This window comes from Chiloscyllium plagiosum, chromosome 5 (genome assembly GCF_004010195.1).
Source record: "Chiloscyllium plagiosum isolate BGI_BamShark_2017 chromosome 5, ASM401019v2, whole genome shotgun sequence".
NCBI lineage: Eukaryota > Metazoa > Chordata > Chondrichthyes > Orectolobiformes > Hemiscylliidae > Chiloscyllium > Chiloscyllium plagiosum.
In genome coordinates this window covers 23340190-23357437 of record NC_057714.1, presented here as the reverse complement: position 1 = coordinate 23357437, position 17248 = coordinate 23340190, and the positions used below count along the sequence as shown (strand labels likewise).

The 17248-nt window shown below is 37.8% G+C and overlaps 1 protein-coding gene across 2 annotated transcripts in view; it reads right to left on the bottom strand.

Annotated features, from left to right (window-relative positions):
* The window catches only part of pex1 (peroxisomal biogenesis factor 1), a 108873-nt gene that overhangs the window by 72729 nt on the left and 18896 nt on the right, over positions 1–17248 (bottom strand). The window contains exons 3-7 of one of the 2 annotated variants that reach the window (XM_043689702.1): positions 11780–11863; positions 11166–11280; positions 3449–4212; positions 2073–2192; positions 1124–1247 (exon numbers count right to left, since the gene is read on the bottom strand). In XM_043689702.1, coding sequence (XP_043545637.1) covers positions 1124–1247; positions 2073–2192; positions 3449–4212; positions 11166–11280; positions 11780–11863 — 1207 coding nt within the window. Of the gene's footprint in view, positions 1–1123; positions 1248–2072; positions 2193–3448; positions 4213–11165; positions 11281–11779; positions 11864–17248 lie in introns of those variants that run through there. The other variant, XM_043689703.1, reaches the window with a different exon arrangement.

Here is a 17248-nt window from a genome sequence, read left to right as displayed (position 1 = left end):
TCACTTATTTATACTTACAAGTTCATTATCTAACAATGATCACAAGTCACAAATAAGAGTCATGGATATAATGTTACAAGTTAGATGTGTGTGTCAGAAAGTATTAGAAAGTATACTGAAACCCATCACCAGATTTGAGAGTTATTAAACTAACATCACTAGTGTCCTCAAATATTGTGGATCTATATAATCAAGTTTAGATTACTGTGTTGCACAATATCCTGGATCTAATCTTCAATGAGGCATGTCAGCTTGGCACCCCCCACTCCCAGTTCAAAACCAATGATCAGGAAAATGTAAAATAATGAAAGATTGAATAATTTTCAGAAATAGAAATTAATCATTTCATTAGTCTGTGCTAAGTGCAAGAACACAGTAATACAGAATCACAAGAACCAGGGGAAGTGTGGGCAATTCAGGCCCTCAAGCAGCCCTACCATTTAATATGATCATGGCTGATCTCACTGGGGCCTCAACTTTCCACAAACTGTCAATCCATGACTAATTAAAACGGTCTATTACCTCCTTAAATGTATTCAGTATACTGGCATCCATCACACACTGAATTAGTGAATTCCATATTTTCAGGAGCCTTTGAGAGAAGTAATTCCTCTTGCCTTTATTTTAAACCTGCCACCCCTTAGCCTGAAACTATGACTTCTTGTTCTAGATTGCCCCAGAAGGGGAACATCCACTCTACATTTACTTCGTCAATCCCTTTATGATCTGAAGATAGATCTCCTCTCATTCTTCTAAGTTCTAGCAAGTACAGGTCCAAAGTGGTCAATCTGATTTCACACATAACCCCTTCATTTTGGGATTAATTGAGAGAGCTTTCTGTGAACTGCCTCCATTGCAATTACATCTAATCCACAATAATTGCACAAATCCTGGAAAATTATGTTCAGTCGGTGCAATAAGTGCAAGATATTCAATTCTAATAGCATTTCACATTCAAATCAATCATGTGACTACTCCCAGAAAAATTGTTTATCATTATTAAAGCATATTTTCCTGCAAACAAATTACTACTAAGAGCCGAAGATTAGTGCAAAAATTGAAAAAGTTGTTTGCAAACACACCAGAACACCAAATTAATGCAACGCTAATATTCACCACTTACGTTCGGCAATTGGTATTTGTACAAAATTCGATAATGCTGCAAAAAATGGGAAATCCTCAGAGCTCACAACATTGAGCCAGGAGAGAAAGGAGGATTTAACGTCATCTATTTTAATTTCCTGTGGCTGAACAAGAGGAAATTTATCTTTTAATTCATTGGTTTCTTAAAAGTATATTTGAATACTTAAAAATATAAATAATAAAAAATAGGTTCTACAAATTTGTACAAGTTAAAATATGTTAACTTTACTCACTTCAGAAACGCTGCAATTAAAGCTAAAACTCTACTTAAGTCTTTCCATCAAGTATTTATCTGGAATACATTCCAATGTCCATTCACCTTAGTAAAAATAATTTTTAACACAACACAAGATTATTTTCCCCAAGCAAATTAATTTCCCTTGCACTCATCTGCAATGTTCGCATAACTGGCGGAAAAGTAACTGGCACAGTGGTATCTCCAGGTCTGAGCTAAGAGTCCTTAGTTCAAGAGGAGTGTAATAACATCTCAGTACAGGTTAATTGGAAAATAGCTATAACACTTTTGAGCTACTTACAGAATAAATGAAACCGTGCACAATAAATGCAGCCTTCTTTGGAACACCCAAATAAACCCCATAAATTTGCAATTTGGAGTTTACAGACATAAAAATGGAAAAAAAAAAGGCTTAGTTTGGTCTTGTGGATGTGAACCCACCTTCCACTGAGAATTTGGTTACAATTTTGGCTCTGCACCATACTAATGGGCATGAAATGCACATGATTTTATGAAAATTGCTTCGTAAATTTCCAACACTGAGTAATGTATGCAATGAACTTAGAAACAAGGTCAGGGAATAGGTTCTCTTCTTGCTCTCACTTTAAGAATTAATTTAGCGATAGATTTCACTTTTCTCCCCCTTTATTGTGAAGTGAAACATTTACTTTTTTTGCTATTTGACAATACTCACCAGCATTTGCAAGGGTTGCAATTGAATTCTGGATGGAAGGGAAGGATTCAATTTTAACGAATTTATCCTGACTACAGCAGATGCTTCCACATTCAAGTTCTTTCTTAAACTATCTGGAATCTGACAAGAAATACTGATAGTGAAACAAACAGCAACCTCCTGCAACATATCCTTACGGTTAGTAACATTTCCTTTATATATAATTGCAAGTGATCATTTTAATTTGGTTGATTAGATAGTTATTTTCCCGGTATGTAACATTCAATTTAGGTGCTCTTGTGGCTCAGTAATAGCATTCATACCTCTGAACTAGGAGGCCCAGATTCAGGTCTCACTGCTCCAGAGGTTTTATAACACATCTGGAAAGGATGATTAAAGATATAGTCAAGTTCTAAACGTCTTCCGGAACTTCCAGAAGGGTAAATCTTATGTACTAAGTATTAGAAAATTTTAATGATAGTTAAGATGGAAACATATGGAAAACATTCCTACGAGTATATTTATACAACTAGGTTATATATTTAGCAGAATAATGCTGTCACTATTGCCAAAAGTAGATGCCATTTGAAATTAATCAATCATTCAGACAGGTTCATTGGACCACATCCAAAAGTCCCATCATGGGACAAGAGTGGGACAGGTGAAAAATATTTGAGTTTCTGTATAACTTTAGATAAAGATATCTCAAATACATCACACAAAATATATTGGCAAAGGTAGCACAATATTAATGGTGAGACAAAATTGCTTGGTTTAACAGATAAGTACTGAATAGAAATAACCAGGGCATTATTATTTTGCACCGTTCTGCAGAAATCATAAGATTATTTGGCAGCCTTCTTGTCAACTGAAATGATGAGTGCAAACAAAGTATTGGATGGATAAAAGTGCAGCTGTCTGATTACACCTATACTGGAGTTCTGGTCTAAATTATGAATTTAAGCATTAGGATGGGGTTCAGATCCACCAACTTTGGTTCAGAAATAAACAGTTTCCAATTGAGCCAAGCTTTTGTCACAAGATATTCAGGAGCACTGATGATAGATTGCAGACAAGACTATCCTGTCCTGTGCTGTGGTTTATAGAAGACAAGTTAACAAAATAAAATCAAAACACAAACAAAAGACTGGTTATAAAGAAACCAAAATTAATACCAAATATATTTAGTTACACAAAGTTCTTTAACCTTGCAAAAAAAAGTTCATAAGATTTTTATAACCATAATATACAAAAAGATTGTTATTGCACATTACTCCAAGCTACTTTATTAAAATTGAGTGCTTTATAGAAAGCCTAATTGAACACTGTTGTTTAGTAAATTCAGGCACAAACTGACACACAAATTGCAACACAATTCTCAAATGTGCAATACTAACCCAAACTTTTCCACTATGAAAATCATTGGACTTAGTACACTTTAAATGTTCACACCCATGACAGATTATTTTAATAATGCAAGATTCAGCTTTTGCTCGGTTAACTCTGGCTTTTGTGTCATTTTCGTCAATTTTTTTCTTTTCCGATAGTAGATTTTGCTTGGATATTTCCTTTTGTTCTCTATATGATAACAGTTTTGTCAGTTTCCCATAAATAATCTGCGTATCACTGTTGTTCAACGGAAGTACGTCGTGTTGCCAAGAAAAGATATGAACTGTATCAGGCTGCCTTCGGTTCCATAGCGTTGAGCCATGCATTTCTAAATTACTAGGAAATCTTTTACACACTCTGAATATTGAGTCTATTTCAAAGGATGTGGAAACAGTGTTTAAAAAAGTATGTTTGCAAACAACTTTGGAAGGAAGTTGTTCCGCAACATGTGAATTTACAGAGAATTTATTTTTAATCAAACGCCATATATTTGACATGATGCTTCCACTGAAAGAGTCTCGAGTTTCCCTTGTATGATTTTCATTCATTTCATGTTGATCATACAACTTCTTGGAAGAATGTACAATCCGAGGTTTCTCAAAATTTTCTTCATTAATTTTGTTGCTGCCCAAGTTAGGTTCTTTACTTAAAGAACTGTATCCAACGAAAGTAGTGTTTAGAGAAGCTCCTTCAATTTGCTGTAATTTAGGTGACACAACAAGTTCAGTGAAGGGCTCTAACCTTCCATATGCACCAGCAGGCATCAGGGAACCTAGAACAAAAAAAAAGACATACCATTCATAAAAATGAAAGACAAATCTTTTGTGCCTTCTACATGAGCCCACCTGAAAACACTTTGCAGTCAATTAGGTAAACTGAAGTAGTCACTGCTGATTTTAAAAAAGGCAATTAATGCACAGCAAGTACCCACAAACAAAAATGCAATACTGACAAATTCGCAGTATTAGCATAGAAATAAACATTGGCTAGCATATGAGGGGGATCTCTCCTGTTCTTAATCAAAAGATGACTATAGTATCTTTTAAATTACTTAACAAGGCCTCAGTTCAATATCTCACCTAAAAGATGGCAGCTCTGACAGTGCAGCATTCCTTCTGTAATGAACTAGAATGTTAGCCTAGATTGCGTGCTTAATTCTCCACACTGGGGCAGGAGATAACACTAGTAACGAATTTCATGGCATTGTGTACTCAAAAAAATGCAATAACCTTTGCCCCTAAGCACCTCCATCAAGAAAACATTTTTCTCCCCACGATAAAGGAATAATCCAGGTACTGATTGACAGTAGTTGCTTTCTGTTATATCTGATGCAAGTTTAATTACGTGGTCATTGTATACCCATTATGTGCTCGATAACTAATCAAGAATAAAAAAAAGTTCTATTCTTATTTACTTATCTGGTAACTTATCAGTTAGTCATTAGGAAGCAAATGGACTGTTATCATTGTTTGCAAGGCAAATGGAAGATAAAAGTAGAATTGCGTAGAGCATTGATGAGGGCACATCTTAAGTACAGTGTACAGTTTAGGACTCATTTTTTAAGAAAGGGTGCAAACATGTTAGAAGTAATTCACAGATAGTTCACTCAACTGATACCCAGGATTTTGTTTGGGGGAGGGTGGTCAGGTACATCTTACAGAGAAAGACTGGACTGAGCACGTAATTACCTGGAGCTTAGAAGAAATAGGCATAAATATATTCAATAAAAATAAAATCCCAAGTGAACTTGAGGAATCCAAAAGAACGCTTCCCCTTTTGGTATGGGCTAGAACTACAAGACAGATTTTGAAAATAAGTGGTCTTCTGTTTAAGATGAAGATAAGGATTTATTTTCTTTCATAGGGCCAAGAATATTTGGAATTTTCTCCCACAGAAAAAAGCAGCAGCAGAGTCAATGAAAACATTCAAAATAGAGATAGAGAAATTTTTGACTAATAAGAAAGTTGAAGGCTATCGTGGATAAATGGGAATGGATTGGTTTACTCCAGCTCCTAAATCATAACTTCATATATATGTTCATAATCCCGATAGAAGCTAGCAACATTCCATAATGGCATAACTGAAATCAGAAGTTCAGTGGGAAAACAAAGATGATGATCCATATTCTATTGTTCTGTTGTACAGCTCTTTGTAAAATTCTTGAAGTTGATCTACCACCTCTTGACCATGTTTTATTCCTGCGCAATTGTGCCCTGTTCTAAGGCATCCATTTTTTCTGCCCAATCCTAAGCCCCTAGCTCCTGGAAAATAACTGTCTCCAAATTGAAGCCCATGACTCACCTCATTCCCAGAAATCAAGGCATGAATAAAAGCACAGACACAGAAACACATGAAAATATTCAGCATATGAATTAAGTACAAGAGTAGGTTATTCAGCCCCTTCTCCACCCCACAACAAAATAATGGCTGAACCAACACTAACTTGAAATCCAAACTCCATGCTGAACTTGATAACTTTTTACCCTCTTTATTAACAAGAATATAGCTACTTCTGCCGTAAAAACATTCAAGGACTCTGTTTCAACCAATACTTCAGGAAGAGAGTTCCAAAGACTTGACCTTCTGAAAAAGAATCACTTAATCTATGATAAGTAGACAACCAGATTTATAAACCGTTCAAGAATCTCCCACAAAAGAAAACATTCTCTCCACATCAACCCCATCAAGACCCCCTCAAGATCTAATATGTTCCTATTGTCACATCTTCATTAAATCTAAAGTGCATAATAGCTTAACCAGTATAAACTTCCTCTCTTTCTTAGTGATAACCTAGAAAACCTTCTCTAAATTGCCTCCAAAGTATTTACATCCTTTCTTAAAGTGTGTAGAGTACTCCAGATGCAATCTCACTGAAGTATAACTGAAACATAACCTTCCTACTTTTGTATTCAAGTACCGTCATAATAAATGGTAATCTTACCACAACACTAAGACATAGGAGCAAAAGGAGGTTGTTTGCCCATTGAGTCTTCTCTGCCATTTGATGAAATCATAACAGATTTGATAATTCTCAAGTCAATTTACTGCCTTTTCCCCATAACCCTCAATTCCTTGCTGATTAAAAATCTTGAATTTATTTAATGACTCAGCTTCCACAGCCTACTGCCGTGAATAATTCCACACATTCACTACTCACAAAGATGGCATTCCTTCTCAGTGTCTTAAAAGAGTGACACATCACTCTGTGGTTATGCCGTCTGATCCTACAAGGGGAAATAACCTCTCAGTATCTATCTTGGGTCAAGCTCCCCGAGAATTTCATGTGTTTCAACAGGTCACAACACACTTTTCTAAACTGAAGTGAAACAGATCCATAAAAACTCAACCTTTCCTCAAATAAAAAAAATCCCTTTACACACAGGATCAACCTAGTGAATTTTCTCTGAACAGCCATTGTCTGCTAGATAAAAACTGAAATAACTGTGGGTGCTACAAATCATGAACAAAAACAGAAATTGCTGGAAAAATTCAGCAGGTCTGGCAGCATCTGTGGAGAGAAATCAGAGATAACTTTTCAAATATGGGTTCGGAGGAAAGGTCACCAGACCTGAAATGTTACCGATGATTTCTCTTCACAGATGCTGCCAGACCTGCTGAGCTATTCCAGCAATTTCCGTTTTTGATTCTATTTGTCTGCCCTATTTCCTACTGAACTTGGATGCTAGCTTTTTTGTGATTCATGAACAAGGACTCAAGTCTCTCTGTGCTGCATATTTCTGCAATCTTTCTTAACTTAAATAATATTCAGTTTCTCTACTCTTCTTTTCCATATGCGCAACCTCTCATTTACCCACATTCTATTCAACCCTGCAAGTTTCTGCCCCTTCATTTAACCAATCTACATTGCTCTGTAGACTAAGTCATCCTCACCACTTACCTTCCTACTTTTTGTCATTTGCAAACTTGACTATAGCACATTCACTTTCCTCATCCAAGTAACTAATATATATTGTAGATAATTACACTCCACCAGTTACAGGTTGCCATCGTGACAAATGACCGCTTTTTATAATTTACTTTCCTACCTAAATTTGTCATCAAGTTTGATTTAGATCAAGGTATAGTTGCCATTTATATAAATTGAGAAGCTAAAGATCACAGCACCAAATCTGAAGCATAGGGTTGGCTACTTAGATGATGTAGTTTCCAGCAATTTGCAGTCAGGCTTTTTTTTTTAAAAACAAAAATTGTACCTAGTGATCAAACTACATCTGTTTTAAACATGCAAAATTCTAAGCAGCTCGTTATCTTTTCCAAACCAAACAGTACAAGGTAATTGAAAGATTTGTCTCGCCCATTGTGTGCACATTTCTAAGAACATTTAATAAAATTCAGAGGCCAAATATTACATTGAATGGAGAACTGGAATACTGAACAATTTTGTAAATAATTGAATTTTCCATACATCTGATAAGTTCTGATTTTCCAGATCAATGTAATTAGATTCGATTAGATTAGACTACTTATAGTGTAGAAACAGGCCCTTCGGCCCAACAAGTCCACACCGCCCCGCCGAAGCGCAACCCACTCATTCCCCTACATTTACCCCTTACCTAACACTACGGACAATTTACTATGGCCAATTCACCTGACCTGCACATCTTTGGATTGTGGGAGGAAACCGGAGCACCCAGAGGAAACCCTCGCAGACACGAGGAGAACGTGCAAACTCCACACAGTCAGTCGCCTGAGGCGGGAACTGAACCCGGGTCTCTGGCGCTGTGAGGCAGCAGTGCTAACCCCTGTGCCACCGTGCCGCCCACCAGTAATCTTTACTTGATTACTGAACCTACAGATTTATTAACATTCCTTGTAGATAAACAATACTTCTCACATTCTATATTCCTATATTATTTTTATCTTGAATGCAAATGCAGTTATTGCAAATTCATTAATACAGTAAATCCCTGTTTACAGTCGACTCAGTTAATGTTATTTTGTTTTAACATTGTTAATAAAATTGGTGATAATCTTCCAGCACTTAAAAACAAAATGTTTACTGATGTTTGCTACAGACTTGGTCACCTGGTTGCTCTCAATACTTTGTCCCCATGTCCCCTGGCTTTCTTCTGGGTCCTATCTCTGCCCTTAGTCCTCCTCCTTCACAGTTCTCTTGGCTCCCATTTCCACCTCTGTTCTAACTGGTAAAATCTCAGTGTACGTTTTCTCTGAGCTGTCATTCTATACTTGAACATAAGTACTGGGCTCCACCTCGTGGCAGAAATCAATTAATTTAGGCACTGACCAACATCTGCTACTCGATGGAGTCTGGTCATATACACTTTACCTCTCTTGAAGTGTTAACATGTATTTATAGTAATTACATACATATTGCAATTTTCTATATTTTAAACTTATTTTATTTAAAATTAGTTTATTTCTGATTGTAGGTATTTTGGAAGGTCCACTATTATCTATTGAGAACGATCCTAAAGTACCTAATTGTATAGTGCTTATTTTACATTTGGTAATTTATTTTAGTTTGTAAGTTACTTAGCTAGGAATACACAGCACTTTGCACAGTATTTGAACTTATATACTTTTAAGCATAAAAATGTCTGCAGGAATCTAACACTAGCTTTAAAAAAAAATAACTTCCTATGCTTCTCTTAAGAGTTGTTTCATCTAAACCTGCAATTCTCAGGGACACAGTCTCAACCTTAAGTGAAAACATACTGCATAGAAAAAGATTAAAAAGCTTAAGCCCTCCTTTTCAACAAATATCTAACCATCTTCTGAGTTCCTTTCCCCTACCCCATACTGGATTAGGTTGGAAAAAAAAAAGCAAATGTGATTTTGTGGAATTACATAATGCCTACAGCACAGGAGATCATTTGGCTATAATCCAGGCAATGTCACTCAGCCACCTTTTTCCTATAGTCATGTAACTGCTTTCCAGAAGAATTTAAACAATGCTCTACAAAGCCACTAATAAATATGCCTCAACTTCATTTACATGCAGTGCATGTCAACTACTAACCAAATGCAGTATGAAAAGCACACTCTAGTCAAGGCAGAATTATTGTTTTATAAAGGTTCACCAAACCCCTTTTGCTTTTGTACTTTATAGATAAAACCCAGAATCCCTGTTATTAACTACTTTCTCAACTTGTACTGCCACCTTCAAAGATCTATGCACCTTCAAAGGTCTCTCTATTGCTGAGCCTCCATTGGAATATCCCTCTAGGTTAACTTCTCTCTCCAGCACTATAATATTCTCCAAAGCCAATGCTTTCATCTTTCCTTCACTATCTTACCTGAACATTTTGTATCCAGGAATATTTAATATCCAGTTGCACTACTTTATGCACAGCAAACCTAGTTTAGGCATAACTGCATAATCACTTACTCTCTTCTATGTTGTACCTTACTATTACTTATTCTAGTGCTATCTGCCACTGCTATTAGTTTAGAGAGAGAAAAAATAAGATGTACAATGTTACCTTCTGGTTTACAACTCCCTCCTTGCTAAGTTAGTTTCAATTCTTCCCAACTAATCTATCACAGAAAGGCATTATTCCTTAGTAACAGTTTCATATTTAATATTTTAGCCATGCCCTCTGCCTTCATGCATAAATGACCTCCTTGGTCCCCAATCAACGTCACCACTTCCTCTGTTCTGAGGAAGATTCACTGGACCTGAAAAGTTAACTCATTTCTCTCCACAGATGCTGCCAGACCTGCTGAGCTTTTTCAGCAATCTCTGATTTTGGTTCTCAACCTCACTACTCTTGTTTACCACATTTTGCTATTTATAGATATTTTTAATCAACTTGTTCAGAACTGTTACGATATACATCTGGGGCAGGTGAGACTTGACTCCAGACTTTCTGACCAAAAGGTAGGAACATTACCACTAAAGCCCAAGAGCCCTTTTTTAATGTATGTTGCTACAGAAAACTTCTGGTTTCATATTCTATCATTTTCATTTGTTCATGGGAGGTAAGTGGCAGGGGTTAGACTAGCACTTACTGCTTATCCCTAGTTGCCAAGGGGCAGTTAAGAGTCAAGCACATTTTTGTGGGCCTGGAGTCACGTGTAGGTGACTAGGTGAGGTAAGGATGGCAAATTTACATCAAATGACAATAATTACGCAGTCGCCATGAGCCCAGCTTTTTCTTCCAAATTTTTCTTTTCATTAAAATTTCATCATCTGCCATGCTGGGATTCAAAGTGATGTCCTCAGAAAGGACATTAGATTGGAGCTCTTGTTTACTAGTTCAGAGACATTACCACAATGCCACCGCTATCACCACCACCATCACCACAAAATCTGCCCACAGGATCTCATCCATCTACTAACCAATTTTGCCAGTACCAATATTGGTCATGGACTCTGATCGTTCACTTTTCTCAGCGATTCACATTCAGTGAGATTTTGGGCTAGGTACTCAGAGGCAATATGTCATAAAAACCAAAAGAACTGCCCATATTGTAAATCAGAAACAAAAACAGAAATTGCTGGAAAAACCTTAGCAGGTCTGAAAGCATCTGTGGGAAGAAATCAGTGTTAACATTTCTGGTCTAGTGACCCTTCCTCAGAACTGGCAATATGCCATCCTTAATTCATGGCAGTGACTGATCTCTTGGGTTTTGAAATTGTGATATTAGGACTGCTGTCAAAATAATAACTAGTAATAATGTGTATTAACGTAAATACTGAAGCAAAATCATTATTCGTTGATTCACATTTAGTTAACTTACCAACTTCAAGATATATCACAGTACGTTTCTCGATCCATATTGGAAATATTCCTCCTGGATAAACTATTCTGATCTGATCCATAATATATCTTTCAAGTGATGTACTATGAAGCTCCTACAAATATTACACAAGATTAATCCAGGAATATCATCTGTATGTCCTCAACTACAAGCAGCCAGCATATAATTTCAAAATAAAAGAGCAAACATTCCATTTTGTCAACAGTACAAATGCCAATATGAAGTTTAACTGAAGGTCATTAGTGAAGCTAAAGAAACAAAAACAAAACGTTAACTCCATGTTTTCACTCCAGCCTCAGTAAAGAATACATCTGGGCATGTGAATTTTCAGCATTCGTTTGAATGAAGAGAAATATTAGCATTGCAGTTTACTCGTGCCCTTCCAGTGATGACTATTCACATCAGAACGAGTACACTCATACCAGACCCCAATATTGAAATATCTGGAATTTTAATAATCTCAGCTGGAGAAAATGATTGTGTATCTCAGATTTATTTCACACGTTTTAAATAAAAGATGCATTATTTGACACTTATGTCTTTAAAAATGCACATTTGATTATACTTAGTTAATAGCAGTAAAAAAAAATTACCAGTATTTCCCAGTCACTAGGTGAAAGCGGTTCCACGACAACTTGTTGACAGGATGAGACTTGTGCACAAGGCCTGAGAAATACCTGATTCACATAAAACAAAAAAGGAATTAATTGTTTTACCACAAAACTAAAAGCACAATTGTTTTATGAATAATTCCGTGTACAGATCAGCAAATGTAATAGAATGTTAAACAAGAAATGAGAAAACAAGATTACCAGCTTGAAGTCAACTTTTATGATCAGGAAGGAAATTGACAAAGCTAATGGTTAGCTTGAAGGAGAATACACATACGTGGGAACATACTAGTTGAAACAAGTATTGACAATGATGATTTGAAGGTAGCAAACAATAATTAGATGAATGCTACATAAACAAAAAGTGTCTATACTTAATGGCTAGAGGAGATTCAAGTTGAGAAGAAGTATGGTGAAACAGTCAAGGAAGATTTCAGCATTTCAGTGAAGTTAACAAAAACAAGGAGTCAGGATGGGCCACAATATTATATTTTTTTAATTTGTGGATGAAGGCTTTTCAAATATTCTAAGACAACTGCATGGTTTAGGGTTTTGATAGCAATAGTGAAAACTAGCAGTGAAAACAAGGAATGCTAAGAAGTTCTGAGAAGGATTGCTAATGATAGATTGAATGTGGGAAATGATGTTCAGAATGAGGTCAGGCAGCAAATCAAATCAGTAACAGTGCCATATAGAAGGCATTTCTGGAGTATGTACAAGACGGTTTTTTGGATCAATGTGTTGAGGGACCAACTAGAGAACAAATTGTCCTCAAATGGGTGTTGTATAATGAGAAAGAAATAATTGGCAACCTAATCATAAGGGGTTACAGGACTAGGAGTGCGAGGAGTGACCATAATGATAAAATTCTTCAGACAAAGCGTGACATAGTTCAACCTGAGACGAAGGCCCTGAATCTAAATAAAAGAAACTACAAAAGGTATGAGGCATGAGCTATCTATGAATAAACCAGAAATACTTAAGGGATGATAGTGGATAGGCAATGGGAGAATCTTAAGTGCATGAAGAAACTGCAACAATTGTTCATTCCTGTCTGGCACAAAAATAAAATTGTGAAGATGGCCTGACCATGGCTAACAAGGAAAATTAAAGATTGTATTAGATCCAAACGAAGAGGCCTATAAATTGGTCAAAAATAAAAAAAAAACCACAAACCTAAGGATTGGCAACACTTACATTTCAATAAAGGAGGACAAAGATTGATTAAGAGGGGAGAATAAGCTTGCCCAGAACGGATTGTGAAAGCTTCTATAGGTTTGTCAAGTGAAGACGATTAATGAAGACAAATGCAAGTCCTTTATAACCAATAAAAAGGGGAGTTATAATGGGAGTTAAGATGGCAGACTTTTTTGGTCTGTCTTCACAAAAACAGGACACAAATAACATCCCAAAAATGCTGGTGAGCACAGGGTCGAGAGAGGGAGGAACTGAAGGAAATCAGTAGGGAAATGTTTAGAAATTGATGGGATTAAAGGCCAATAAATCCTTAGGGCCAATAATCTACATGATCCTCATTATTTAAAACAGGAGGTAGAGAGAAAACAGGAAATTATAGACCAGATAGGCTAACATTAGATTAGATTAGATTACTTACAGTGTGGAAACAGGCCCTTCGGCCCAACAAGTCCACACCGCACCGCCGAAGCGCAACCCACCCATACCCCTACATTTACCCCTTACCTAACACTACGGGCAATTTAGCATGGCCAATTCACCTAACAGTTGTAGAGAAAATGCTGTAGTCTACTATAAAAGATTTAATTGCAGAGTACTTGGAAAAAATTGTCAGGATTTAAGAAAGAAAATTTTCACTTTACGAAATGGAAATCAAGCTTGACAATCCTATTGGAATCTTTTGAAGATGTAACCAATAGAGCTGATAAGGATGACCCAGCGAATGTGGTTTACTTGGAATTTCAGAAGACTTTCTAGAAGGTCCCATTAAGAGATTAGGATGCAAAATTAAGAGCACAGAATACAGAACAATACGGCACAGGAACAGGCCCTTTGACCCACCATGTCTGTGCTAATCATGTTGCCATTCTAAACTAATACCATCTGCTATATTCCTCTATTCCCTGCCTGTTAAAATGCCTCTTAAATGTTAGTGTTGTGCCTGCTTCTATCACCTCCCCTGGCAGTTGCTCCAGGTACCTACCATCCTTGGTATACATAAACTTGCCTCATATCTCCTTAAAACTTTCTCTTTCACCTTAAACCTACCCCTCCTAATGTTTGACATTTCCACCTTAGAAAACAGACTCCAACTATGCACCCTATACTTGCCTCTCATAATTTTATATAGTTTATCAGATCACTTCTTAGTCTCTGAAGCTCTAGTGAAAACAAACTAAGTTTGTTCAGCCTCTCCTTATAGCCAGTACACTCCAATCAAGACAATATACTCGCATGGCATAGGGGTAGTGTACTAACATGGAAAGAGAACCGGGTAGCAGACAGAAAAAAAAAAGTAGAAAAAAATGGATATTTTCTGAGCGGCAGCCAGTGACCAATGGGGTATCACAGGGATCAAAGCTTGGACCTCAGCAATTCACAATATGCATGGACGATTTAGATGAGGGAAGTAGAGGTAATATCTTCAGCTCGTGCAAACAGTACAAAGCTGGGTGGGAGCATGAACTGTGAAAAGATGGTTGAGTGTGGCTTGGTAAGCTGAGCGAGCAAATGAAGTATAATGTGGATAAACATGAGATTTGACAGCAAAGACAGGAAGGTAGATCATCTGAATGAAAATAAATTGGAAAGGGGGAAGGTGCAATGAGAGCTGAATTTCCCTGCATACCTGTCGTTGAAAGTAAGCATGCAGGTGGTGAAGGAGGCAAATGTTATGTTGGTTTTCAAAGAAGATTCTAGAAAGAGCAAGGATAGCCTTGGTGAGACCATAACTGAAGTATTGTATGCAGTTTTGGTCTCCTTATCTAGGAATGGATGTTTTGAGACCTTTGATCAGTTAGAATCATGCCATTTTAGAAGACTGAGAGGAGAGCTCATAGACAAAGTTCTAACAGGAGTGCACAGGATAAACAAAGGAAGGATGTTAGTGATGACTGAGGAGTCCAGAACTGGGGACCCCAATCTAAAGGGTATGGGTTTGGCCATTTAGAACTACAAATGGGAAATTTCTTCACCCAGAGACAGATGATACTTTTTCAATTCTCTGCCACAGAAACCAGTTCAGACAAAAACATTGAATAGTTTCAAGGAGGAGTGATATATAGTTCTTAGGGTGAAAGAGATCAAAGTAAATACATAGCTAAAAGAATGGAGTGGGAAAGAGGGGTTCCTTTTCATGGGGCACTGGCACCAGTATTAGAACAAGTGGGATCTGTAAAGTTGGGATGGTCTCCACCTGAACCAAGCTGGGACAAAAGTTCTAGCTAAAAGGGCAAATAAGGTGGTCAATAGGACTTTAAATGAGTAAGTTGCAGGGGGTTAAGACGTATAATGGCCAATGGGAAACAAAGCTGTAGGTTAACATTTGTATGGAAAAGTCTGGGGAAAAAAAAGTGAAAAGAAAGGAGAATTCAGGAGAGATTACTAAAGTCTCCAGAACACAAAATAGGACAAAGTGTTTGGAAAGGGTTAGGAATCAAACTTCAAGCACACTGGATAAAGAAATGACAATGAGAAGAGTGGTAGTAAATACAGGACTGAAGGTATTGGATCTGGATGCATGCAGCATACGAAATAAGATAAGTGAGCTTGCGGCACAAATTGAAATTGGCAGGTATGATGTGGTGGGCATCACAGTGACGTGGCTGCAAGGGGAGCAGAACTGGAAGCTAAATATCCAAGAATATACATCCTATTAAAAAGACAGGAAAGTGGGGAGATGGTGCCTTATTAGTCAGAATAAAATTAAATAAATAGCAAGAAATGATTCAAGGTCAGAAGATGTAAAGTTGAGTGGAGTTGAGGAACCAAACAGATTAAAAAAACATAATGGAAGTTAGGTACAGGTCTTCAAACAGTAGTCAGGATGTGGGGCACAAGATACACCAGGAGATAGAAAAAGTGAGCACGAAAGGCAGGTTAAAGTTATCGTGGGGGATTTCAATATACAGGTTGACTGGAAAAATTAGGTTGCTGTGGATCACAAGAAAAGGAATTTGTGGAAAGTCTATGAGACGGCTTTTTAGAGCCGCTTGTGGTGAGCCCACTAGGAAACTGACAAATTTGGATTTAACGATGTGCAACAAGATAGACTTGATTAGGGAGCTTAAGGCGAAAGGACCCTTAGGAGATAGTGACCATAATATGACAGAATTTATTCTGCAATTTGAGAGGGAGAAGCTGGAACCAGATGTAACTATTACATTTGAATAAAGGCAACTAAAGAGACATGAGGGAGGAGCTGGCCAGAACTAACTGGGAGAGAAGCCTAGCAGGAAAGACTGTGGAACAGCAATGGCAGGAGTTTCTCAGACAGAAACACAGCAAACATTCATCTGTAGGAAAAAGCAACATACTAAAGGGAGGACAAGGGAACCGCGGCTGAAGAGGAAAGTCAGGAACAGCATGAAAGCATATAATGCGGCAGAGGGCAGTGGAGTGGGAAGGCCGAGGATTGGGAAGCTGGCAAAGACCAACAGAGGATAAAGAAAAAAGATACAAGGAGGGAAAAGATTAAATAGGAGGGTAAACTAGCTAGTAATATAAAAGACTGCAAGAGTTTCTTTAGATATGTAAAGGGCAAAAAGAGAGGGGCAAAAGTGAACCTTGGGCAGCGGAGTAGCCATGGGCACCCGCATGGACCCCAGCTATGCCTGCCTCTTCATAGGATATGTGGAACAGTCCATCTTCCGCAGCTACACTGGCACCACCCCCCCACCTTTTCCTCCGCTGCATCGATGACTGTTTTTAAATATGAGGGTAAACTAGCTAGTAATATAAAAGACTGCAAGAGTTTCTTTAGATATGTAAAGGGCAAAAAGAGAGGGGCAAAAGTGGACCTTGGGCAGCGGAGTAGCCATGGGCACCCGCATGGACCCCAGCTATGCCTGCCTCTTCATAGGATATGTGGAACAGTCCATCTTCCGCAGCTACACTGGCACCACCCCCCCACCTTTTCCTCCGCTGCATCGATGACTGTTTCGGCGCTGCCTCGTGCTCCCACGAGGAGGTTGAACAGTTCATCCACTTTACCAACACCTTCCACCCCAACCTCCAATTCACCTGGACCGTCTCAGACTCCTCCCTCCCCTTCCTCGACCTTTCCATTTCTATCTCGGGCGACCGAATCAACACGGACATTTACTATAAACTGACCGACTCCCACAGCTACCTAGACTACACCTCCTCCCACCCTGCCCCCTGTAAAAACGCCATCCCATATTCCCAATTCCTTCGTCTACGCCGCATCTGCTCCCAGGAGGACCAGTTCCAAATCCGTACAACCCAGATGGCCTC